At 46.2% G+C, this 27662-nt stretch overlaps 1 protein-coding gene across 1 annotated transcript in view; it reads right to left on the minus strand.

The window, feature by feature from the left end:
- DPP7 (dipeptidyl peptidase 7) overlaps positions 1–27662 on the minus strand; it is a 35043-nt gene that overhangs the window by 2284 nt on the left and 5097 nt on the right. Inside the window, exons 3-11 of the mRNA XM_052816009.1 lie at positions 27021–27160; positions 26122–26285; positions 24102–24237; positions 11981–12062; positions 10084–10250; positions 8941–9001; positions 764–882; positions 524–680; positions 149–213 (exon numbers count right to left, since the gene is read on the minus strand). Of these exons, the coding sequence (XP_052671969.1) occupies positions 149–213; positions 524–680; positions 764–882; positions 8941–9001; positions 10084–10250; positions 11981–12062; positions 24102–24237; positions 26122–26285; positions 27021–27160 (1091 nt within the window). The remainder of the gene's footprint in view (positions 1–148; positions 214–523; positions 681–763; positions 883–8940; positions 9002–10083; positions 10251–11980; positions 12063–24101; positions 24238–26121; positions 26286–27020; positions 27161–27662) is intronic.

Raw genomic sequence — 27662 nt, forward strand, 5'->3', positions numbered from 1 at the left:
CTGAATGGTTCAGCATGAAACAGCCGCTTGCAGAAACCCAAATGGGTTAAAGATGAATTGCCAGTGCTGCTTTGAAAGGGAGAGGGGGCAGTGTATCACCTGGAAAGGCTGCTCTCTGTGTTCGGTGTGCGGGAGTGCACATGCTTACCCCACCTCCAGCCCACGGGTCCAAGTCTCCATTTGAAAAAATTATGTTGCTTGCACTTTTCAGGTCTGAAATTCAGAGAGATGACATTTGAGAGGCCTCCTTCCTGCCCATTTACCCAAATGTGTTTGGCTACTGCTGCAAACATGGTCAAGAACAGAAAACACGGGAGAATAAAACAAATTCTTGGCAGTTTTTAGGTTTTCCACTTCTGTCTCAAGGAGGTACGGAAAGGTCTGTCTCAAGTCAGCACAAGGCTGTGACTGCCAGGACTTGTTAGTGCACTGTGCCTGTCCCCATGGAGCTCAGCTGGGCAGAGGGGGGACAGGCAGACAACTACAGGGCAATGCAAAGGGACAAGCAGCCAGCACAACTCACCTCCCCCCCAAAAGTTTGTCCGCAGCCAGTGTGCTCGTGGCCTCACATGCCATTTGCTCTGACAGTACTGCTCTCGCATGGCCTCTGTGAAGGGCATCTCGGGGAACATGTCGGTCACATTGTTGCTGTTGAAAGTTAAGTTGATCTCCGTGCAAACCTAAGAGAGGTACAAGAGCTGTCATAGGGCAGGGGGATAACCAGGGCAGCAGCTGAAACTTGTTGATGTCTCCAACACCTTACCTGGTAGTCCCAGGCCTCAGCATCTGAGCCGATGCCACAGCCCGTGGGGTCAGCACAGGACTGGTACAGCTGGTATATGTCGTAACACTGTGCCGAGCCGGAGGAGTTGTAAAACACCCCTGCCAGGTGGGAACACAGCACAAAGCCAACCTGTCAGTACCTCTCTGCTGTCTCACCCACTGCCTCCCGCACAAACCTCACGGCCAAGACCAAGCAGAAGGGTAGCTATCCCAGCTGGGCAAGTGTGTAAGGCTGGGGCAGAGCTAGCAGGGTCTGTACCAGTGTTAGGTTACAATCCCAACTTCTTTATGCCAAAGCCTTCATGTGCTCTCAAGCATGGCTGCATGATACCCTTTGCTTCTGCTGTGTCCACAGGGAGGAAGCCGCTCCCAGGTGTTCTTTGCTGTCTCTGCTCATGCCAAAAGCCAAGCAACTGGCCAAAAGCAGCCTTGGGAGAGCCCTAGCCTCCAATCCCTAATGCACACAGGAGCAGGCTGTGTGCAGCACATTAGCTGAATGCTTCAAACTGAATGGGACACAACTGCTGAGACCTTCCCACCCCCCCTCCCTCAAAGTGGCTGTCATCTGAATCCATCAAATTTAGTCAGAAGGCCAAGGATAGCACGTCACAGACAGGATTTTGTTTGACTGTTGGTCAAGAAGGGAAAGAGGGCATGTGCAGGCTTGCCCCGATGAAAGAGCGCCTGACCAGGTGACCCAGCAAAACATAGCTGGGGAGCTGCCGAAGAATAAGCTGCTTTTTTGTGTGGATGGGTAGTTACCAGATAGCGAGGAGGAGGAATGCGGCTACGCTGGTGGCCGTCTGCTGCTGCCAGTGTCACAGTCCACAGGCAAAACCCACAAACACTGTGGGTTTTGTGCAATAACTGGCACCAACAGCTCCACTTGCAAACAGCCCCGCACAGCTCTGCAAGGCACACCGCACTGTGCCTGCAAAGGACTAGGCAGAGGCCATTGAGGAGGGAGGCTGCTGCAGCTACTGCCTCTTGGATGGCTCTGCGGCACAGGCAGCACAGCCTCAGCTCCCTTGACTCATGAAACCACTATTTCGGCCACAGAAGACTGCCCAAGAGATGCACTGAGTGCATGCAGCGAAGAGTCCTGGGGTTGCTCCAGGTCTATGCACCTTTCGAAGCAATGCTGCTCAGCTCACAGGCCAGCACAGCAAGGCTTGTGTCGGACACGTACCTGGCAAAACTCCTGGAAGGGCTCAGCAGCCTTCGCGCGCAGAGTGCACTGTGCGATGTGACACTGGAGGCAGAAGGGATTTGCTTTCCAGCCCACAAGATCATTTTAGCATCAGCAAGTAACTACTGCAAGATCCTGTTTGTTGGAAACTTGACAAGAGCAGGGAGCCTGGATGGTAACATCCGGCTGAAAGCTGTCAGCGCTGCCGGGCTAAGGAACGTTCTCAACTTCATCTACTCCAACAAACTAGACCTCTCATTACAGAATATTGAAGAGACCTTCAAAGCTGCAGAAACCCTCCTAGTTCGGGAGGTGATCAAGCTGTGCTTTCGCTTTCTGGAGGGTTGCTTGAACTGTGAGAACTGCATGGATGTTCTTAACATTGCTAAAAAACTTGGCCCAGCAGAGTTGAGACAGAAAGCCATGTGCTACGTAGGCCAGCATTACAAACAGATCCTGGCTGATCCTCAGTGCTTGAAAGACCTGGACCGAGTAACCCTTTGTGAAATTTTAGACAGGACCGACACTGAGGGATGCAGCGAGCTGGAGCTGTTCAGAGTCGCTGTGAGCTGGCTGCAGCACGACCGCACACGGCTGAAAGATGCAGCAGATATTTTAAGGCGCATAAGATTCCCTCTCATTCCTTTACGGGACCTGCAGAGATATGTCCAGGAAATGCCTCTTATGAGGCTGGATTCAGGCTGCCACAGGTACCTGCAGGAGGCTCTGAATTACCACTCCCAGCTGTATGCTCAGCCAGTCCTGCAGACCCAGAGCACGAGCCTCCGCTCTGGTTCCACTGTGCTGCTTGTTGCTGGTGGCAGAACCGCTGAGAACTGCGTGTGTAGAGAGATGTGGGCTGCAGACCAGAGCTGCAGCACCTGGCACAAGGTGGGGGACCTCTGTGTGCCAGTGTACAACCACTGTGTTGTCATCATCAATGACTTCCTCTTTGTCATCGGGGGACAGTGCAAATTTGATCCCACAGGAAAGCAGCCATCAAATGAGGTAAGACACAAGAAACCTTCAGCCTTGGAAAAATGGCTGTGTGTGAGGAAGGGAGGGAGCAATTCCTCTTGCCCACCACAGATCTCCCACCTCTACGTATTTTTTAGCACTCTGTGCAATACTGAAAGCCCTTGGGAATACAGCTTCCAAACTCTCTGGGAAGCAATCACGTCCTGCCCTGGTCTCACCTTGCTCCTACTGTAAATTGTCATCCTAATCTGTACACAACTTCCACAGCGCAGGTTCACATCAGTCAATCAAGCAACCCCATGAATGCTACCCCTATCCCCATTGTTGCTCCCATGGGACTCATGCTCAGGAGGCATGGTTAAAGCCTACCACTTCATTCAAGAATTGCTCCTTCCCTGGTTTTGGTCTTGAAAGGCAAATCTGCTTTAGCTCCCAGGCCCTTTCTCTTCTGCCTGGAGAGTAAAGAGACTTGTGCAGGATTTTATCTTTTCCTAGATGGCTTCAGTGAGCCTGCTAAAAAAAACCAGCATGTTTTTCTTTCCCATGCTCCCAGGGGGCTCATTTCAGCATTGTACTTAGTTCAGCAGTGCCACTGTGAACAGCAACTCTCTTCCACTGCCTTGAAGGCAGGAGGCAGCTCAGCAGCAGCAGAGCAGAGGATGCTGAAGCAGCAGGGCTGCAGCACTGGCTGCTGGGCTACAGCCCAAGCCCAGCACTCACTGCATGTGGTTCTGCAGGTACTGCCCTTGCTCAGTGACCTGGGCTTTCTCATCAGGACTGACAAAATAAGCCTGGGGAGGTATTTACTGCTGAACAAGATGTGAAGTGGAGGTGCTGTGCCCCTGTGGTGATGCCACCAGGGGCAAGGGGAGGGGAAGCCACTCCTGCTTTCTTCTGGGCGAGAGCAGCGGGCAAAGCTCAGCTGCTCTCTTTACTACACAGCCAACCAGTAGCAGAGGTGCAAAATGTACTTGTTTAAATCTCACTGAAACAGTTTTCAGCTGACACATGCTAGCTGGTGTTTGAAACAAAGGTATTTCATTAAGCTAATGTGTTTCCATCTCCTGCTTGCTGCAAGCTGAGAGCACAACCTGTTTGCAAACCCCCACAGACCTGCAGAGAGGCCATAACTGAGCCTCCAGCTTCCCTGGGGAGGTACTGCTGTTATCAGCTGGCTGGCACTGGAAGTTGAACCTGGCCAGGTCTGAATATAAAACCTTCCTCAGTCCAGGGAAAATATTTAGCAGTTCTTGAAGCCACATGAGATGCAAGCCAGCCACCTGCCTTCTGCTAACCATCACCCATCTGCTGTGATCCTAGGTTTTCCGATTTGATCCCCGCAACACTTCCTGGCTCCAGGTCGCCAGCATGCTGGAGAGGCGGACACGCTTCCACGCGGATGTGCTGTCTGATTGCATCTTCGCCGTGGGTGGTGGGACACTGCTGGGGACCCTCACCCACACCGTGGAATTGTACCAGCCCACTGACAACAAGTGGGAGTTCGCAGCTCCTTTCCCCAGGCCTATTGCTGATCATGCAGGCACAACCCACAAGGGAATCCTCTATATTTCAGGTGATAGAGCTAGTAGAAAGCAGCATATTTTCATAGTTCCATTGATTTTTGATGGCATCTTAATGTCACAGTCTAAGCCTGCACCCACACCAATAACACTCACAGCTCCAGTGTCCCTTTCCTGCTGTGTTAGCACAGCCTCACTGCCCTCCTGCATGGCAGGAATTATTTTCTTTCCAAGACGTTAAAGGTGACACCATCGGCTTGCAATCCACACCCCTCCTTGCCTTTGACCTTGCAATCCTGGCTAAATCCCAAAGCTTTGCTGTCTGAAAAGGTAAACCAGGAGCAGGCTGCCATAGTGTTGGGGATGGGATTAAATCCTACTATTAACCTGAATGGAAGATGTGGGACTAACCCTACTGCGCTGCTTTGTTAATCTGTGCAAAAAGAAGTGTAATGCAGGCTCTTACTCTCTTACCCATGGAGCCTGTACAGCTCTTGCCCTAGAAGGGATCCTCAGTCTTTATAGAGATCTTTGGTAGATGGTTCAGGATATGTAACAATAAAGCAGCATGAGATTAAACACTCCAGGAAATTGTTGTAGGATCTTTAGCTTTTGCAGCTACTAATTTGGACTTGAAAGATAATCTTTGGTATGTCCTAGGAAAAGCACTGTGTTTTTTGTGTTATTGCCTCTGCAGTTAAAAGTCCTGGGCCAGTAGGCTCCCTGCTTTGTAAACCAGTTATGGCCATCTGAGATCACTGTACTGATCTCGTCCAGATTAACTTCAATTGCACAGTTCCAATGAAGGGCACTTCCCTGTGATAGACTGTACACCCAAGGCCCCAAGGGCAGGGAAGGCAGCACACGGGCTGTCCTACCCAGACATGTACCCCAGTGACAGCAGGGCACTGCTCCTGCACTGGCAGCGCAGATGGATAATAGTTCAGCTGGGGGAATGGCTGAGACTCGGGCTCAAGTCCCTGCTTTGACTCAGCTGGCCCACAGTGCCACAGGCAGCTCATTTAACCTCTGTTGGTCTCGATTCCTACGAGAGAGCAAGGACAAAATTGCCTCACGGATCTTCAAACATACCATAGTGATCTAGGCTGGATAACACTATACCACTTGGGTAAGATCTTACCCACCTATAGCATTCATTCATGTCTAAACTAGTGGCGTAACTGCAAATTTGGTTTGGCCAGCCTACAGCCCTGCCCAAGCAAACTGAAAAATTAAGGGCGTTACTTCAGTACAGGATTTAAACACAAGCTCCATGCAGACAAAGCCCCAGGTGAGCCGGGGCTTATAACAAACCTGAAATACCATCTTCCTTGTTTGCAAAGACTCTCTGCAGGCTGGAATTCAATAGGCAGGCAGGTGGAAGCATTTACCCTTCCCATAGCAGTACGCTCCTCCTGCAAGGAGCTTTTTATAATGCACCCCTGAAACACACGAGTGCCTAATAAGGAGAAAAAGTTGACAGCAGCACTGGCAGATTGCCTCTGACCTTCTGTTGAAGATTCAAAGTTCAAAGAGCTTTGAATGCTTTTCTTTCAAACCACCATTCTGTGTCTGCATGCTGGAAGCAGATTCCCTAATTAAAGCTGTTCCTGGTTACACTTGAAATACCCCAAGAGCTTTATTCAAAAATCTTTTGTGGAAAACTATTTACAGAAAGAGCTGGAACTAGTTTGATTTTGGTGGTTTTTTTTTTTTTTTTTTGCTTTAAAATACCTAAGAAGCTTAGGTTTTAAATTTCACACTGCATCAGCTCTGCAGAACAGTGTGAAATTCTAAACCTGAGCTTCTTAGGTATTTTAAAGAAAAAAAATCTGCTCTGCTAATGTTTGCGGAAGGTTTGCTGGATCTCAGAAAGTATGATGGATAGATTTTCAAGACTTCTGCTTTCCTTCTAGGGGGCTTCTCTGGAGGTAAAACCTTACGAGACACTTACAGCTACCTCCCTCGCCTCCAACGCTGGATTGGCAACAGTGCCATGGCTTTTACCCGTTGTGATCATGGGATGGCTACAGTCAGGGACAAGATCTTTTGCGTTGGAGGAAGGACACTAAAAGGAGTAAGTTCATTTGCTCTTATAATCCCAAGTATGGGGTCTTTCTAGTGCTAGGCAACCAAAAGGTTGACCAGTAACTTCGTTATTTTTGGTCTCTTGGTGAACTGGCACAGTTGCAAGTCAGGCCAATAAGCTTATGAAAACATGCCTGCCATTACAATCGTGCACATTAGAAGCTGCCCTGTTGTCACACTCTATTTCTAGAGTACAAAGGCTGTTGCAAGCATTTTTTTAAATGGAGAAAACATACAGTGGAGCACAGCCTGCTAGCACAGGAAAACCTAAGTGTAAAGCTGGTCATGTACCTGTCCCAAACACACTGACCACCTAATATTCCTTGTTCGAGCTGAGAGGGGGCAAAACACTGAGGGACGGGAAGAGGAATGGACCGCAGTGAGGACACTAGCCTAGATTTTAGGAAAGATGGGCTCAAGTCCTGGAATGCAAATGAAGTCTCTTCAAACCTGGATTTCCCATCTCTGAAAAAAGAGGGAAAGCACTGCTCAGCCTTCTGGGAAGAGACCTGACAGGGACTGAAAGGCTCAATCTAGGAGAATCCCATTCCCTGAAGCCAAGAGAACTGAGTTTTCAAGGATCATTCAGCAATTCCCATTTGAAAGTGTAAAGACTCAGGGCCTGGCCTGATTTCACCATGACTGGTATGGTTGCTTTTGAAGGAATGAGGGCATCTTAATTGCTCACTGAGGAAGGGATAGAAATCTATAAAGAGAAACTGCACATCAAGGCTGACATCAAAATCCTCCAGATGATACAAACTCAGTTGTTGTCCACAATTCAATGCAATATAGCCCTCTTTAGATGATTCCCTTTGTAATGTGTTAGAAGTCTGGAGAGCAGGCAGGACTTGGGCTATACCAGTTCCAACAGGTCCCTGTGGCACCTTCCTCAGCTCACTCCTCTGATTTTCCAAGAAGAAGAAATCTCCTTTAAAGCCACACCATTTTGGTATTTTATTCAGTTTCTTTTGAGGCTCTGATTGCTAAATGTGGATCGAAAATCTGGCACCTTAAAGCCCATGGTATTCAAATAGATGTTGAGACACTGGTTTCCTTTATCATGAACCAAGCAAGCCCGATGTGACAGTGATGCCCACTCAAGGCATGATACAATGGGTGAGTGTTGGTCTGGTTCCTTGTAGGTGGAGGAATGGATTCATGTCAATGAGACAGAGTATTATAGTCCTGTAAGCAATCAGTGGACAACGCTAGCGCTATCCCCGTTCAACTGCTGCCAGTTCAGCATCACAGCCCATGACACGATGCTCTACCTCGCAGGAGGTGGGTCACTGCAGCACATGCAGAAAGAAGACAGTGTTTTCCTGTATGACACAGAGGGGCAGGTATGGAAGAAAGCCAGTCCCCTGCCTAAAGCTCTGGTGGATCATGCCTCTTGCATGATTAAACTGTCCCAAGTAAATGCAGCTGGTGAGATGGGGAGAGGCATGAAGTGCTCCCCCGCAGGCAGGAGGAAGAAGTCTACCCTCAGCTTATTCATCACAAAGAAACAAGAGTCCCACTCTGCCTCAGAAAAGAAGTAGGATGTGAATACGTCAAGCAGATCTGACAGTGTTTGCCAAGACATTAGTATTTTAAAACTCTTCTAGTTGCCAGCCAAACATCTTTAGCAGTGATTTGGAATTGGCATGTTTCTGACTTAGTGCTACCATGGTGACATGCATAATTTGCAAAAAAAGGAATTGGTTCCCAATCCTACTAAGCCGCATTAAACCCATAAGAATTCCTTAAATCAATTTTTTGCCATTGAGAACCTGTTTTTCTGAATAATGACCAAGGTAGAACTTATTTTTAACGAGCAACTTGAGAGATTTTATGAAGAAGTCTTCAAAAGAGCTTTGAATTCTCTCTCTAATAAATTCCTTACAAACACTGCTGGCTGACAAATTAAGTACTCACAGAGATAAATGCACACAATGTATTTAAGATTGTCTTGCCACTGGATTAAGACTGTAGGGCATTGTGATGACAACCTTGTCCTCAACAAGCAGACCAGAAAACTTCCTTCAGTGAGTGCACATTGAAACTGTGACTGCTTGAGCCAGAGTACGGGTAAACTTTTAGAAAAGAAACAAGTGCCTTAGAAGTCCACATCTCATGGACAGTCAACAGGCTAAGGGGCTGCAGTGGCTGAAAAACCTGACAAGAATAAGTTTGGAAAGGTGGGGGAATGAACCCATGGACCACCATGGGACATCCCGACAGACAAAGCCAATATGGGGCAAAACATCCCAGTGGGAGATCAGAGTCATACCAGCTCCCACAATACACAACCTGCACAACAACGCAACAGCTCTACTTACAGGTGCTTCTAGAAAACAGGGTGTTAAATAAAAGACCAAACTGGTAATATTAACTCACCAACAAGAGCAGCGAGGCCTTCAATTGGGTCTGTGTGGGCAAGGATTTGTTCACAGCTGACCTGGATGAGACACATTACAGGCAAATTACAGACAGAATAGTTAACAGTCTCTGCTCCATGGAAGGGCTAAGCTGGAAGATTCATTAAAATTATCACTTACACAGTTTATGGTTCAGCAGCTTTCCAAGGGCCTAATGCAACAGGTTTGGGGTTTTTTTTTTCCTCCCTTCTAGCAACAAAATACATAGAAACAAGGAGACAGGGCTAGAACAGTTTCTTTACCAAGTTAAGCAGCTGTGCAGAGGCCACGGTGATACACAACAGTTCCTTACTCCTACAGTCAGAACATTTAATGCCCTTCTCAAGGAGGGGTGGAATAATTATTTCCATTTTACAGGTTGTTAAATAGACCCTAGAAGGGAACTGGATGCCCAGTGGAGCCACAGACGGCATCTCCTGAGTCCCAGTACAGCGTAGCCTGTATGACCTCTTGCACAGTATGCATTTTGCTCCAGGTAGGACTAGAAGCATAAATGCCAGCTGGTGTCTGAGAAGTCTTTGTAACCCCCTGAGAACCAGGCCCCTTTCCCACACTTTGCCGTCTCTGATCGTCTTGAAAGTTTTCAGGTTTTCCAGTCCCCATGGCAGCAGACTTTTCTCTGCATTATACTCTGAGGTATGTCATCTTCCTGGGTGATACTTAGAAAGGAGCCTGATTTTTACATCTCCATCCCTACCCACCAAGAAAAATACATTTATGAAAGCATGTTGAGGTGGGCTACAACAAAGCTACCCTTTAAAAAGCTACAGGTTTTTAGTGTTTAAAAGATGAAGTCACCAAGCTTGCACAGGCCTTTGTGTCTAAGGTAAAGGCAGAGCAGGGTAGGTAATGGTTCCAGCAAACCCTTCCCAACAAGCCTTATGGCCGTGCATTTCAAACACAGCAGTCATCGTCACAGAGAAGTTTAAAATGTGTAGATTTACTGTCAGAGTGAAGGGCTGCAATGTCTACCACTACCTCTGCCTGTCACCATCACTGATGGTGTGTGCCTGACAGCATCCCAGGCTGTGCAGCCCCCTTCACTCTGGTCACCTAGGTGCACATCAGAAACCGCGACTCTCACCCGTGTCCTGGTACTCACCTCCACTGGATTGGCAGGGAGGCGACCCATGAAATCGGTTTTGTAAGGGTAGTCCATCATGGCCATCATGGTGAAGGCATTTCTAGCAAACCCAAAAAGCTGGTAAACATCCCCCTTGTTAGAGATCTTATTGCATGTGGCCATTTTGCTGCTGATTTCATCGTAGGCTGCAGAAGGAAGGAAAATGAAAGACAGACTTCAACAGAGGAAAATAATACCAGGCTTCAGCATCTTGTTTCACTCAGGAGTAAGGAGATGCCGTAACACACAGATGAGGTTTCTAGTGGGAAGGACACATTACATCTAAATTTACACACACGTGGATGTTCAGGCACAGCCTTCCTGTGCAGCTTCATGACCCTGCGTGGCCCGCAGCCCCCACTCTGCCCCTTGCAGAGCCACTGACACCTCCCTGGGGAGCCCAGAGCAATCAGCACCCACTGAGACGGAAGCAAGCCCAGCTGGCACAGTGAGAAGAGCAGCTTGGTATGAGCCTGTCCTCACTGGTGCCCTGCCTGGCTGCCTCTTCCTTGCCCTTACAGGCTCCCTCCCTATGGTCTGCTGTGTCCTGCAGGGTGGTCTCCCCAGGCAAGCTCTCATGCAGGAGAGCAGGGTACAGCATACAAGTCCCAGTGGGATTCAACAGCTGGAAAAACTGGCAGGGGGAAAAAAAAAAAAAAAAAAAAAAAGAGCTCCTTGGATGCTGGGTACATTTGCAGTAAAAATTGCTAAGTGAGAATAGTCCTCACAAAATCACAAAGGACTCCTGAGATGTGCCTTCAAATTTCAATGTGAAGCAGAGGGGTCAGCTGAAGTCAGGAAATCTGTCTTTGAAGACATTCCTTCAAGATGCACTCTTATACCTTTGCATTTCTGCTGGGGAAAGCTGCTCCCTTCATTTTCATCCTCCACGTTTTGGAGTCACAGTTCCTGTCTGTCCTCATCGTACTCTACAAGCTGTCCACCAGAGCCCTGCTGTCTTTACTTGGAAACCCAAGGCCTGGAACCTGCCTCTTGATCCTCACTTGAGAGCCTAAGCCTTAAATATGACCACCTTATCCACCCCACTGCAGAAAGTGTGGCCCCATGCAGACCTCGAGGACCCTGGCTATTTAATGGTAATGTTTTTCTTGCTGTGACCCAAAGCTAAATGGGATTTTGGACCCCCAACTCCGCTGGGCAATTCCAGGACCAGCCCCTGCACTGAGGCAGTGACAGCAGCTGTTGGAGGCACACAGCCCCCGATGTGCAGCACCACAGACCAAGCCAAACCTTGAGACTGACCAAGAATGCACCACAGCTGTTCCAACACCAGCAGGGCTCCCAGGAGATGCTGCATTGGCCCACGATATCTAGTCTGGCTTACTTGGGAGACATTGCAGAGATCTTCAGCAGTCTCTGTCCTTGGCTTCACCTAACTGTCCAAGGCTAGAGACAGTGATGGCTGCTTCAAGACCTAGATTGCCTTCCAAATATTTCTCAGATATGTCCAGTGAGCTGAGCCACACAGTTGTCATACCCACCTGAACAGTTGTCAATGGTGTGGATGTTCAGGACAAGTATCTGGTGAAACATGAGTCTTTACCAGCATAAAATGCAGGTGTTTTGCACCTGCAGGGTTTTTTGCACAGGCGCAGAAAAGACAGTTTCATTAACACTGTGTAAGCCCCCACACAGATGTTTTCATTGTGGTGTTGGTTACTAATTTTAATGCTAACTGAAACAGTTCATTAAATTGTGCAAGCAGAAAGAGGGGCCCAGGTGGGCATTTGCGTTGATCTAGCTGAACCAATTGAAGACCTAGCTGAAGTAAAACTGAATCAACTTCTTTTCCACATGGCTGGGATTGCCTGCTGGCTGCCCTTGGGAAGCCGTCTGCAGGGCTACCTCTTCTTACCTCCACTCAGGCACAGATCCTTAATCTGCTGGAATGCTTTGCGGACAGCTGTGACGCAGCCTGGGCTGGACTTCTGAAAATCCTGAAGGGACAGAAAAGTTATGGGATTACAGTTGCACAGAGGAGATATGTGTGGAGGCTGCACTGGGAAGAACTGCCATAAGTACCAGGAGATGACAGGGGTTACTGGCCCACTGGTCAGAACCTCATCTGTGGCTCCAGGAGCAGTGACACCAGTGCTTCTGCCTTGTCTTCCAGACAATCAGCATGTCCCAGCAGAAGCCAACAGTCTGCACATCAGAGCAAGCAGCAACTGTTTCACCAGGTCTCGCTGGAATGAGCTGTTAGACAAAATGCTTTGCACTTAGTGGAGCCATTAGACTGAAGATGAAGCAGTGAAAGGAGACACATGCCTTGGCCAGGACACGGGAAGAGGGTGCCAGGCTGCTAGGCCCAAAAGTGGGGTTTTTTTAGTTTTTTTGATTTTGTTTTTTTTTTTAACCACACAATACAAGTCCTTCTAACTGCACTTTGTCTATGAGAAAGAGCCATGAAGTCAGTTATGCATGGAGGGTAAAGCACTGGTTTGGGAACCAAGACCTGCTTTTCTTCTTAAGCCTGCCAATCGCCTGCCAGATGACCAAGAAGGCTATGTCCTTTTTCTTGGGAAAAACATTACTGGTCCTGAAAAAGCACTTTAAGGTATGTTTGAAGAGCTGTAGCTAGTTATGGTGGTGGAAGAAGTTGTTTCTGTCACTAAAGGCTCTATCAACCCAAACTGTTTCTCTTCTGTCAGCTTGTAAGGCAGTTTGAAATCTGCTGGCAACCAGTGCTTTGTAATAACAGGAATTATTAGGCCTCTTTTAAGGTCCCTTTACCCTGCTAGAGCCATGGTTAAGTAACACAAATCACTAGCTAAGCATTTTTCTTACAAAGACCCAGCCTCAACTAAAAATAGATTTGGGACATTGCTTGTATTCCTAACTCTACCTTTGTCTGATAGTTAGGCTTACAGAAATCACTGTGGAGTTTTCTACAGTTTACCTGGGCATCCCTTTAGGGATTCCAAATCTCCTTCTGGATGTGCTTATTAATCTTCATCTACTAATGGCTCTAATTGAAATGTGGGGATGGATCGGCCTGGGACAGAGCAGCAGGTCTGCTCTGGCTGCCGTGATGGCTGAGCTCCCCACTAGGCAGTGCTGGACTGCTGCAGCACACTGCCTGGCACGCTAAGGAACCACCACCCATTCCAATTCTCCTCTCCAGACCGTTATGGACCCAGGAACAGTTCAGCTGAGCCATCACAGAAGCAGAGGCAGGAGGCGTTACAGCCATTTCAAGGAAAGCTGTTCCCCCTCCAGGCTGCCAACTTTACTCTTTTGAATCACACCTAATTCAGATGTCTAAACTGACCTAAGCCGGTGGCCTGAACAGCCCCTGCAGCAGTAACCTTTTGGGAAGCATGCATGTGCCTGTATGTGTAGTATTCACACATGGGCTTTCTGTGCGGCTCCCTGCAGGGCAGTTGGCATATATAACCTAGCCTTATGTAAATGCCTTATGCAAAATCAACTTTCTGCCCTTTGCTCACATCCCCTGTGAGCTGGAGGCTTATGAAGTGAGCTGAAAAAGCTCAGTAAAAGTCACAGAGAAAGCTGCTTTGAGACAACGCACTCTGACTCACAGGAAGAGAGAGCTCCCACAATGATTCATGAAAGGTTTGTGCCTTCATTAGTATTAACAGCTCTCGGGGGTGTTCTCTCACCAAGAAGAGCAATTGAATTCAGATTTCAGATGCGCAGAGTGCTTTTATGCAAACACACCGAAGGTGGAAGGAATTACTTTGAAAACAACACAAAGTGCTTGCTTAGGATCTCAGCCCAGAGGTTAGCTTACCGCTACAGAGAGAATATATTTTTAAATGAATTGCAAAGTTTTTTCACATGAAAAGGTCAAAGCCCTAATTTCAGGGGCGTGTAATGACTCACAGCATATTCACAGCTGAAGCAAGACAAAGCTATCAGCTGAACAGGGCTTCTAAGAGGGAATTAGCTTCAACCAGGCAAGAATTGCCACTGCAGTGCCTAAGTGGTATTACGTTTTTTGTTTTAAAATGTATAATGTATGAAAAGACAAGATGTCTTTTATTATTTTATACACTTAGAGTTTCAAATGCTATTGTGTTTATTTTCATATGACAGTCTCTTCTTTACACTTACTAGTAATGCTATCTATCCTGTAAGCCTCTGCGTTGAAATAAGGTTTTCATATATGTAAATAAGAGGAAAAAGACCACAAGTTTCATACTCAGGTAGTTCATGCAAAGCTGTAATGAACTGGTTAACTTTGTTCATGAAATCACATGTGGGGGTAGAGACATTCCTCGCTTATCTAAAACCACAGTATCCAGTTAAGTACCGATGATTAACGAAAGACGGTCCACCTAACAAACAAATAACGGCGCAAACGCACACACAATGCAGAAGATACCAGCCGCCACCTGAAGGCAGATTACGACCACCTAGCAACTGACGGCACAAACGCACACACAATGCAGAAGATACCAGCCGTCACGTAGACAGAAACTAGAAACTGTATAAATAAAGGGACTCTTCCCCATTTTCGGCGCGAGCCTTTGGCGGAGCACTGTCTCCCCGGCCACCCAGCGCTGTTTTGCTCTCTTATCGCTTGCTAATAAATTCGATCTTGTCATTTAATACAAACTGGCTCCTCCAATTTGTCACGAGCGTCTATAACAAACTTGGTGCTGTGACTCGGATCCAGGTTCTTTGGTGCGGACCCTCGCAAGCGGGGAGGCGCCCTATCCCCGGATAGCCCCGTCTTGAGGAGGTGCCGCCACCATACCCTGGACCCACGAACCCCCTTTAAATTACGATAATTGAGCAAAAGAACCTGCAGGACCCCTTAAATTTTGTGCACGAAGACCAAATGAAGACCCCAGGAGTGGGTGAGTATATAAATTGTGAGCCGTTTGGTTGGGGTGGTTATCCCGAGGTGCGACTGTGTGAGAGGTCTCTCTGAGATCACGCGAGTGCGGACCCTCCAGTAGTGCAGTTCTCGTAGCCCGCGAGGGAGCGAGTCACGACCGAGGGGAAGTGTGTGTGTGTGGATAAAGGCACCTCGGAAGATGGGGCAGAGGAAAAGCAAGCCCTCTGGACCCATGGGGATGGGGAAGAAAGATAAGTTACCAGACATACCCCCAGATAGTCCCCTAGACCTGATGATAAGATATTGGAACAGTTCCCCAAGGAGAAAGAATAAGTCTAAGGAAAAGATGATTAATTATTGTATGGCGATTTGGGGTGGGAAACCCCTCAGCAATCCTCATGTATTCTGGCCCGTGTTCGGGTCCTCTGAGGATTGGGTGTGTCAACAATTAAATATATGGGTAAACAATAGGAGACCACCAGCCGGCCCAGAGGAGAGCGAATATGCTGCCTTATGGATTCCCCAATCTTGGGAACCATCATTCCTCTTTGCCTTAAGGGAAAAAAGACCGGAAAAACCCCGAAAGGATGATGAAGACCCCCTTTGGCCCCCTCCCTATGCCCCTCAGGCCCCTCCACCTCAGGACCCACCCCAAGGCCAGGGAATAGCCCAGGCCCAGGAGGGGTCAGATTCGGAACCTGATTCCCCGACCCCGACACCCCCTCCCAGAAAGTCTGCACGTAATAGAATAAGGCGAGGAGAGGAGAGATTGTTTCCTCTTCGGGAAATGTTAGTGCCTGGTGGGGATGGATGGGGGGGACCGGGAACGGGGTATGTGGCAGTTCCCCTTAATACGGGGGATGTAAGGGAATTTAAGAAGGAAATGGGGAGTTTGTTAGATGATCCCCTGGGGGTAGCCGAGAGGCTGGATCAATTCTTGGGACCGAATTTGTACACGTGGGATGAATTACAGTCTATCCTGAGCATACTATTTACCGTGGAAGAGAGGGACATGATTAGAAGGGCTGGAATGAGAGTGTGGGATCAACAACATCAAGCTGGCCCGGCTGCGGATCAGAAATGGCCTTTAAACCGGCCAGACTGGAATAACCAGGACCCAACTCATAGGAATAATATGTCAGATCTGAGAACAATTATAATTCAGGGGATACGAGAATCTGTTCCCCGAGGTCAGAATATTAATAAAGCCTTTAGTGAACAACAGAAGAAAGATGAAACCCCGACAGAATGGCTTGAAAGGCTAAGAAAAAGTTTCCAGTTGTACTCTGGGGTGGACCCTGCTACCCCTGTGGGACAGGCGTTGCTGAAAACTCAGTTTGTGGCAAAATCTTGGGGAGATATTAGGAAAAAGTTAGAGAAAATTGAGGACTGGCAGGAGTGGGGGCTGGATGAATTACTTAGAGAGGCTCAGAAGGTGTATGTGAGGCGAGAAGAGGAAACTGAAAAGCGGCAGACTAGGCTACTGGTTGCTGCGGTAAGAAAAGGACAGAAAAGTGTGATAAGGTGTGATAGGTCTGGTGGGGGAGATAAGGAAAGAATTGAGAGGAGAGGAGATAAAGCCGTGGAATGTTTCTATTGCGGGGAAAAAAGGACACATGAAGAGAGAATGTAGAAAAAGGATTCAGGATGAGAAAGCGTTCCGGGAGGATTAGCGGGGTCAGGGGCTCTATGTGCTGAGGACCCCTGGTAAGAAAGAACCCTTGATAACTTTAAAAGTGGGTCCTCAGCGCCAGGAGGTGACCTTTCTTGTGGATACCGGAGCCGAAAGGTCTACTGTACAATCATTACCTCCAGGATGTAAAATATCCGGGGATAAAGTTAATGTAATTAGAGCAAAAGGGGAACCATTTAGGGTCCCCGTTATAAAAGATGTGGCGGTGGAATCAAGTTGCCAATATGGAATTGGAACGCTGTTGTTAGTACCTGAAGCGGAATACAACTTATTAGGTAGGGATTTAATTGTAAAGATGGGGATTCGGGTGGACGTGGAAAAGGAAGAGTTAAAAATCAGGCTTTGTCCCCTTACAGAGGTGGACGAGAAGCAAATTAACCCCGAAGTGTGGTATACTCCCGAAACAGTTGGAAAACTGGATATTGAACCGTTTGAGGTGGTTATTAAGAACCCCGAGATTCCAGTGAGAATTAAACAATATCCCTTATCTAATGAGGGGAGAAGGGGACTAAAACCTGAGATCGAGAGACTATTGGGAAAAGGGTTACTTGAACCCTGCATGTCCCCTTTTAATACCCCGATTTTACCAGTAAAGAAATCTGATGGCAGCTATCGGTTGGTGCATGACCTAAGGGAAATCAATAAACGAACTGTCAGCCGGTTCCCGGTAGTGGCAAACCCACACACCCTGTTGAGTCAATTGGGGCCCGAGAATCAATGGTATAGTGTAATAGATCTTAAGGATACATTCTGGTCACGCCCTCTAAAGGAGGAATGTAGGAATTATTTTGCCTTCGAGTAGGAGGACCCAGACACTCATAGGAGACAGCAGTTAAGGTGGACTGTACTTCCCCAAGGGTTTACGGAATCCCCAAACTTATTTGGACAAGCCCTAGAAAGGATTCTACGGGAATACCGGCTGCAAGATGGGGTCGTGCTAGTACAGTATGTGGATGACTTATTGTTGGCAGGAGAAAATCAAGAGGCAGTCAGAAAAGAAAGCATACGGTTGTTAAATTTCTTGAGCCTTCAAAGCCTCAAAATATCACGGTCGAAACTACAGTTTGTGGAAGAGGAGGTAAAATATTTAGGACACTGGATAAGCAAGGGGACTAAGAAGTTAGACCCCGAACGAGTAAATGGAATTTTATCACTGAAAGCCCCGAGGAATAAACGACAGATTAGACAATTGTTGGGGCTATTTGGGTATTGTAGGCAGTGGATTGAGAACTTTAGTGCGAAAGTGCGATTTTTGTATCAAAAGTTAACTATGGATGGATTGCTTAAATGGACCCAAGAGGATGAGGAGAGATTAGAGAGTCTTAAAGCTGATCTAGTTAACGCACCTGTCTTGAGTTTACCTGATGTGAAGAGACCCTTTTAGTTATTTGTGGCCACCGAGGAGGGGACAGCATAGGGGGTTTTGACCCAGGAGTGGGCAGGGAAAAAGAAACCCGTAGGGTATATTTCCAAATTATTAGACCCCGTCAGTAGAGGGTGACCCACCTGTTTACAGGCAGTCGTTACTGTAGCCCTGATCGTGGAAGAAGTGAATAAGGTAACATTTGGAAGTGAATTAAGGGTGTTCTCTCCCCATAATATTCGAGGGGTTCTCCAACAAAAGACTGAAAAATGGATCACCGATGCCAGGCTTTTAAAATATGAGGGGATCCTAATCCATTCCCCTAAATTGGAGATCGGAACAACAAGCTTGCAGAACCCGGCACAGTTTTTGTATGGGGGTCCTGAAGAGGAGCTAACACATAATTACCTCCAAACCATTGAAGAACAAACGAAAATTAGGCCAGATCTAGAAGAAGTAGAATTGGGAGAGGGAGAGAAGTTATTTGCTGATGGATCATCTCGAGTAATAGCAGGAAAAAGAAAGTCAGGGTATGCAATTGTAGATGGGGAAAGCCTAAAAGTAAAGGAATCTGGGCCTCTCAGCCCTAGTTGGTCAGCGCAGGCCTGCGAGTTGTACACAATATTTAGGGCATTGGAACTTTTAAAGGGCAAAAAGGGAACGGTATATACTGATTTGAAATATGCATATGGAGTAGTACACACGTTTGGAAAAATTTGGGAGGAACGGGGACTTATTAATTCCCAAGGAAAGGGTTTAATCCATGAGGAACTAATTGTTAAAATCCTACGGGCACTTAGGGGGCCCGAGAGGATTGTGGTAGTACATGTTAGGGGACATCAAAGGGGAACATCTCCTGAAATTCGGGGGAATAACCTGGCTGACCAAGAGGCCAAGACAGCAACATTGCTGACTATAACGGTCACCCCACTGACAAACGAAAAATCGTCAAAAATCCTAAACCCACAATTTAGTAAACCAGAAATATACAAATTAAAGGAGATGGGAGTAATAGAAAAAGGGGGTAATTGGGAATTACCTGATGGGAGGCAAGTATTACCAAAAGCATTAACATGGAAAATAATGAAGAGCATGCACTTAAAGACCCATTGGGGTGTTCAAGCATTAGTTGATCAGTTTGCAATTAAATATATGTGTATTGGAGTTTATAATGTGGCTAAGGGAATTGTACAGGGATGTTTGACGTGTCAGAAAATTAATAAGCAACGTCTTAGAGAACAAGTACCAGGAGGACGGGAGTTAGCACACCGACCATTTGCTAAGATACAGATTGACTTTACTGATCTCCCCAAAGTGGGACGGTACAAACACCTACTGGTATTAGTGGACCACCTCACCCATTATGTAGAAGCATTCCCTACTGCTAGGGCCACTGCCAATACAGTAGTGAAAGTACTTTTAGAACATATTATACCCCGATATGGGAATATTGAAACTATTGACTCAGATCGAGGCCCCCATTTTGTTTCCAAGGTGGTAAGAGAAGCTCTGGCCCCCTTTGGAATTAAATGGGAATTCCATACCCCCTGACATCCCCAAAGCTCTGGTAAGGTAGAACGGATGAATGGTGAAATTAAGAAACAGTTGACTAAATTAATGATAGAAACCAAAATGTCATGGGTAAAGTGTTTACCAATTGCTTTGTTAAACATTCGAACTCAGCCCCGGACAGATACAGGAATTTCCCCATTTAAAATGTTGTACGACATGCCTTATGATATGGAGTGTCCAGCCGACTACCCCACTTTAGATGAAGAGAATATTAACCCATATATAATTCAGCTAATGAAAAGAAGGGAAAAATTGTGGAAGAAAGGGATGGTAGTACAGAGACCACCCCTAGATATATCCATACATTCGGTAATACCAAGTGATATGGTATTGATCAGAGCCTGGAAAGAATCCTCTCTCACTCCTAGGTGGGAGGGGCCCTTTCTTGTTTTACTTACCACAGAAACTGCTATCCGGACTACAGAATGAGGATGGACGCATGCCTCGCGAATTAAAGGACCTTTACCCAGAGATCAGTGGGAAATAGCAAAGACTTCAGAGGACTTGAAACTAGTGATAAGGAAGAAAAGGAGCTACACGAGTGAATGAATCCTTTTGGAAGAACGGTAAAACCTAATTTATATCAGTAGTTCCAGGTATCACCTGGAGATGATCTACAGGTGCTGAATTTTGTTCCTTGGTGTATAAAACGGATACCTCATCAAACCGGCGGAGCTGGTATATACAAACTAGCAGGAACCCCTCGGTACTTACCTTTTTGTTGTGAAGTAGAGACTAAAATACCTACGACATCGGAGTATCTTGACGGGATTTCGTGTTTAAAACATCATAACCACAACCATTGGAGTTGGGTGTTTCGTAACTGTGTAAAGTGCGGTGAGAAATGGTATTGTAGTCCCAGCAGGAGACATTATTATTGTATGGAATGTCGAGAGCATCAATTCCCCAATAGGAACCAGTTGGACAAAATAGACATTGGGAAATTACTTTGTGGGAGGGAATTATTAGTGCCTGAAACCTGGGAAGTATATGAGAAAGATTGGTCCAGAACTATAAAACAGTGTGCTATTAAATTTACGTGGAAACAAACTAAATGTGCCACTAAGACGGCTTCTACTCTTAAATAAAAAAATTGTACAGGGAATGCTGGTGGACACACTGTAAGAACAGCCACCCATCTAGGGACGGCTGTACACAGTGTACCCAAAGGAGAAGGGGACCAAAATACAGCCTCCTCAAAGGGTGGGGGAGTAACTGCGGGAAGTCCCTAACAAACCCAGAGCTCCTATAACCCTGAATCCTACGAGTGTCTTGTCATTTCCCAGGCAATATAAAATATCCTACACGAGTTCCCGAGGAGGAACTAAGCCCCGTAAGGGCTTTGTAAGTGGAAAACACGCCCCTGAGAAGTACTACTGCTGCCGAGAAGATGAAAAACCTCGCTGCTCCAGGCACCGGAGTAGGCGAAGTAGGCAGAGACGTACGAAAAAGGGAGCGCGAGTACACCGTGAGATCATCGGCAGATAATAGCGGGGAACAGACACTTCGAGGGGAAGGATGGACTCTGGGAGTCCGGCTGGGCATATTCTGACAGAGAGAAATTCAAGAATTGACGTTGACACCTGTTGGTACTCCTCGGGGAACCCCACCAGCAATCCGTGTCTGGATGATATTATTATGGTATCTACCTATGGTATGTGGGAACATCCACCATCAACCCTTCAAATGGTCTTTAATACAACCAGATCGATCAAAGGTATTGCAAACTGTTACTACCCCTGGATCTCCGTCCTTTAATGTGACAATATGCAGTATGCTAGGGCATGTGTCTCCCTATTCCTGTGGTAAAGAGAAGTTAGGGATTAAACCAGCCATTTATATGTGCCCCCTTTCGAACCCAGGCCGTTCATATTACAATTACCCTGGGCACTATTATTGTGCATATTGGGGTTGTGAGACTATAGCTACTGGATGGAGAGTTGGGAATCCTGATTTATTTTTAGACGTAAAATGGAGTCCACAAGGATGTAAACTTCCCTCTTATGCTCATGACAGGGAACCATTAGGAGGAAAATACAAATCGAATTGTACCAGCTTGAATATGACTATCAGACAGCCTGAGAATTCAGGATGGTTGCATGGGAAGATGTGGGGAATAAGAATATGGGAACCAGGGACGGATCGAGGAAGGTTCATCCAAATACGAAAAGAAAATCCCTTCCCACATACTTCAGATGTCGGACCAAATCTGGTCCTGGTAGGGGAAGGTGGAAGTAACAGTATTGTACATACTGTTACAATCTCTCCTAACATCAACGTCATTGAAAATAACATCCCAGGCGTATCAGTAAAAATCAAACCCTCGACTCTTGCACCCGAAGTCAGCGTCAGCCCATTGTGGAATATGCTTCAAGCCAGTTATCAGGTACTGAATACCACCTACCCTAATATAACTGAACATTGTTGGTTATGTTACGACATTCAACCACCCTTTTATGAAGCTATTGGGGTGGACAGTAGATTTAAGAAAGCCAACGGAACAAATCCAGCTCAGTGCTTGTGGAATAAGGAATCTGAACATAAGCAAGGGATAACAATGTCCCAAGTATTGGGAAAAGGAAAGTGTATAGGAAATGTCCCAAAAGACAAACGACACCTATGTAACACAACTCGCAAATCAGGAGAAATAACAGCTGAATGGTTAATTCCTGCAGATAATACTAAGTGGATTTGTTCCCAAACTGGGGTTACACCTTATATATCCCTAAAGGTCTTTAATTGGACAACTGAATATTGTATACAAGTAGCTGTGATACCTAGGCTTATTTACCATCCCGAAGATTTCGTTTATGACTATCAAACTACTCAGACCCATCATATACAAAAGCGTGAGCCCTTTACAGCCCTCACGGTGGCAACACTCCTGGCAGTCGGAGCTGCTGGAGCTGGTACAGGAATAACCTCCCTCGTACAACAAAATCAAAAATTTCAATCTTTAAGGGTAACAGTCGATAAAGATTTAGCCAGGATAGAAAAGGCCATGACAGCCCTGGAACAGTCTGTTAGGTCTTTATCAGAAGTAGTATTACAAAACAGACGGGGCTTAGACCTAATGTTCATGCAACAGGGGGGGTTATGTGCAGCCCTACGGGAGGAGTGTTGTGTATATGTTGACCATACTGGGGTAGTTAGAGATACCATAGCCAAGCTATGAGAGGGGTTAGAAAAACGAAAAAAAGACCGGGAATCACAACAGAGCTGGTATGAGTCTATGTTTAACTATTCACCCTGGTTAACCACCCTATTGTCGACTATTACAGGACCTCTTATTGTATTAATCTTATTTTTGACTTTTGGGCCATGCATTTTCAATAGGTTAATCGCTATTGTTAAAGGACGCTTAGAAACTACACACTTAATACTGCTACGGAAGCAATACGAACAAATCGGGGACGGAGGAATTACTCCTATCCTCGGGTGGGCAAAAGAAGCATTGGATCGATTTAATAAACAAAATCAGGATAAAATAGAAAAGGGGGGATTGTAATGAACTGGTTAACTTTGTTCATGAAATCACATGTGGGGGTAGAGACATTCCTCGCTTATCTAAAACCACAGTATCCAGTTAAGTACTGATGATTAACGAAAGACGGTCCACCTAACAAACAAATAACGGGCACAAACGCACACACAATGCAGAAGATACCAGCCGTCACGTAGACAGAAACTAGAAACTGTATAAATAAAGGGACTCTTCCCCATTTTCGGCGCGAGCCTTTGGCGGAGCACTGTCTCCCCGGCCACCCAGCGCTGTTTTGCTCTCTTATCGCTTGCTAATAAATTCGATCTTGTCATTTAATACAAATTGGCTCCTCCAATTTGTCACGAGCGTCTATAACAAACTCATCTGTGTCACCCAGATCTAGAAATTCATGTTGAAAAAGAGGCAAAACAGACACCATCACAAGATTTCAGTACTACCACATAGTACATCTCTTTCCTTATAAACTAAATGTAAGTCAGTTCTAAGCAATACCACCTTCCTATGGGCCCTATGCCCTCCAAATGTGAAAGCCACATTTAAATTTAGGTTTTAAGTGAACCCAGGACACCTGCATATTTTTAGTTAGTGAAATGAAGATTTCCAAGCTCTTCATTGAAATGCAACCATCTTGGGACTAAGGAGCTGCTGTGAATCACTGATATCAATGCAAAATACAGCATTTTGGGAGAGCATTTGAAGAATAAGTTATCCAAAGGAGCTTCAGCCAGGCACAAAGAAAAACTTTCAGGCTGTAATATGGCCAAGTCACTAGAAATGGGAAAGGGAATCCTTAGTGGTACTAAAGGTGTGGAACCAAGTAGTGCTGCTCATTAGAGCAGCACCTTTGGGACCTGAGCTGCCACAGCTAAGGCAGTGCTCAGCCATCACATGTGCAGCTGCTGCTTTTCCTTGCGGGTTCCCATTTAATTGCATTCCCTGCCCAGCACTGATGCTGTGAAGACAGACATGGAAAAGGAAAAAAATCCAGCCTTCTTAAAGGAAGAAAATAATGCTGCTTAAAAGAGATGCTACTTACTGCTGTTACATCCCTGAAGAACTGGGTGGGGTCTCCAAGCCCAGCCACAGACAACAGAGGAGCACTGGCAGCTAATGCTCCAGCCACAATGTTTGGGTATTTCATCCTCATGTAAGCACTCAGCATTCCTCCATAGCTGCCACAGGAGAGACAAAAGAGTTATTTCCTTTAACAGACAGCTTGTAACATCGTAACTCAAAAGTTCAGGCCAGCATTCACAGGCTCACCTAAACCAAGGCACGATGAAGCTTATGGATATCTAGCAGATGCCATCCTCATGTAAAAAGATCCAGTTACAGTCAACGAGCAGCACATAATGTGTTCTTACTGGCCTTTTCCCAAACACACCAACTCTGGTGGGAACACAGCAGCCCAGTTTGCTTCGGCCACCAAATGTAAATCCTGCCTTAATATTTAACTCTGCACCATCCTGAGTGTGTCCTGACAGCTTCAGTGCAGAACCAAGTAAGGCTCAAGTGAAGCTGTCACTGTTCAATGGGGGAAGGAGACACATTTTGCATACAGGATTATAAAGTCTAGCTAGGCTCTTAGTGACTAGCTAGGCTCTTACCAAAGGGTGTCCCTGAATACTACACAATATGCAGCCCTCTAGTGCTGGGAAGTGGAGAGTATTCTCCCCGGGTACCCCAAATAACAGCTGCATAGATGATCAGCACAGATATAGGGGAGACATTAACAAATACCACAATAAAACTCAAAGCCACCTTGGTAGCTTCAGTGCCAGGGCCACAATCTGCAGATATATCAAGGGTTGCTAGATAAACCCAAGGTGACAAAAGTTACTCATATGCCAATGTTTGTAGAGTTACTCTGAGGTCACTCCTGGGGGTGGCAAATGATATCCCCAAAATGCAGGTAAAACCTGGTCTAACTCCAAGCTTACAGGTATTCAAGTCTCCCTCCCCACCACCTCAAGCGGTTGGAGTAAATACCATTCCCGCATCACCCACATGTAAAGCAATATACATTTCTCTAACCCTGGTCTTGGAAACAGGCATTAGCTGAAACCTGCCACAGGTAATTTCAAGTTAAAGTTTGGCAAAGTTATAAGCAACAGAAGAGGGATTTTCTTCCTCCCATGGGAAATGCTGTGCTGCTCCAACACTGCCATATTTCAGTATTCTTTATGCAGGTTTACTGCTGTTCACTGCTGCTGCAGACTGAACTCTGATTTACACACGCAGAGCTGTAGTCTAACGTGCAGCCCACCTAGCAGGTTTTGCTGAATCCCTCTCCCACCTCCCCAGCCCAGGACAGCTCCTGGCTCTTTTTACACTAGCTACTGTCCTGATAGTCACAGTACAAACACCCCCGAGATGAACAGTCCAGTCACCACTGCAGTGAGCTGGAAGCTTAATGATAACTGTCAGGTCAAATGCTTTTTAGCTCACTGCAACTGAATTAGAAGCCCTGTACTTGGTGGAAGCCTTTTAAAGGGAAGCATCCCTCTACTACAAGTGTGGGGACCCATTCCAGAGACAAGGACATTGCATCAACACAGCTGCAACAGAGCAAGCACTTTGGGGAAGGACTTCTAGAAAGCAAGGAGCAACCAAGCAGCAGGTTGCACAGCAGAATTATAAAGGAGCCTACAACGAAAATGGCTGGATGTTATTAAAGAGGCTGTGTTTAATAAAAAGCTGGGTGGCCCTTGGAAAGACTATTTTACCAATTATTAGTTTTCTGTATTTCCAATGTAAAATGTTCTGATCTTTCAGGAGGAATTGCCCAGTTTCTGCAATTCTGGCTGACTCATACATTGAAGATGCCTAGAAACATCCAGTCAGTGGTGCTTCTCCAAAGAAATCACAAATCAAGACTAATTCTTGATGGGAGAGCTGACTGGGACCTGGTGATGAGCTCTTGGGAGCTCAGGCACAGGCGCATCTGCTCTCTATTGGATAGCTTAAAGCTCTGCCTTTAGAACTTGCTTGAGAGCCAGAGAGATCTATGAGAACAGCAGGATGCAGAGAAGGGGAGGAGCATACACAACCTTTACCTGCCTCCAAAAGCAATGACAGGGCAGTCTGCAGCACCGTACTGCTGCTTAAGCTCAGTAATTAGCACTGCATAGTCAGCGAGGGCTTGTTCCACGGTAAGCAGACCAGTCTTCTTCAGCTGTGTTGACTCAAGCCCAAATGGAAGAGACTTCCCATAGTACCTCTGAAAGGAAAGAGATATGCTGAGGAAATGCTGGAGTCAAGGTTTGGGTCTTCTCTGTTCTCACTATAGAACTGGTATAAGTGTGCACAAATGGGAAGCGGTAATAGAGCATGTGGTGTCCTCTAACTTGTTCTTAACTGTGGAAGTGCCTTGTCTCCTGCATCTGATAAACAGAGACCTTCAGGATGTATCCTGTAGAGGATGGACAGTCCATGACAAGCTACTTCAGTGGATGCCAAGTGGGCCCTCTCTCCTGAAAAATCCCCAACTAGAAAAGAGAACAGGGTAATCTCTTCATGCATAAGTTGTGGAATAGTAGATTTAATAGAGTGGTGTGCCTAGGGAAAGGTTGGCTTGGGACTTCTCAGGCTAGATATTAAATACTATCCAAAGAAAATAACTCTTTAATCCAGTATGGAGTTCAAGGCCCATGGAAACTACTTACAAAAGCACTGGTCTAAAGCAAATACACCATGGCATAGATTTTATTGAAACAGTCTGTATCCTGGATTGCTGGTAGGCATAGTAAAAAAAATTCAGAAGCCATGGTTAAGTAAAGGGCTTCTACCATGAGGATAAAGCTTACAGCAGGTATACCTCAGCTTCATGGCAAGAGATGTTATTATTTTTCTGGACCTGCAGAAAGCTGAATTCAGTAATACTGAAGGGAACAAGACTCTATAGTACACATAATGACTTAAAATACTCACTATGCATAATGACTAAAATACTCACATGCTCAGCAAAAATCACAAGTGCTTGCTGTTCCTCTGCTAATTCAAATATGAAGTCAGAGTTCTGAGCAAAAGTCCAGATGTCACCTTCATTGCCAGTATAGAAAAAGATGGGTCCAAATCCTTTCTTCCAGAACTTTGCTAAGTGAGACAATTGACAGAAGCAAATAATAAAAACAACCCCAAAAACCCACATGAGCATGAAATGATTCTACTTTTGGTGAGTTTGGACAGGAGCTTAACAAGGAAAAACTGTAAACAGTCTGATCCCTGAGACCTGAGCTGGGGCATAAAGGCGTTAGAAAGGCCAGGCTACACAAATCTCTCATTTGAGCAGGGGTAAATAAGAGCTTCCAAGAGATCAGCATGTGGCCTGGAACTTACACTTCTGCCTGAAAATTCCTAAAATCTCAGTTCTGCAAGGCATTTGGAAACAGTTGCCCCCCCAAAAGAGCAATTTCCCACTTATATACCCTTTTCAGCCCAATTCATCCCCAAATACTTGCACAGGGCACTTTTCCCACAAAATGGACGTTAGAGGAACTGCCTGCATCTTTCTGCTACTCCTGTGGTGAGATGTAATGTAGAACCAAGCTGTAAATCACATATCATAGAATGGTTTGCATTGGAAGAGACCTTCAAA

The sequence above is a fragment of the Harpia harpyja genome, chromosome 19 (assembly GCF_026419915.1).
Source record: "Harpia harpyja isolate bHarHar1 chromosome 19, bHarHar1 primary haplotype, whole genome shotgun sequence".
NCBI classification, from domain to species: Eukaryota; Metazoa; Chordata; class Aves; order Accipitriformes; family Accipitridae; genus Harpia; species Harpia harpyja.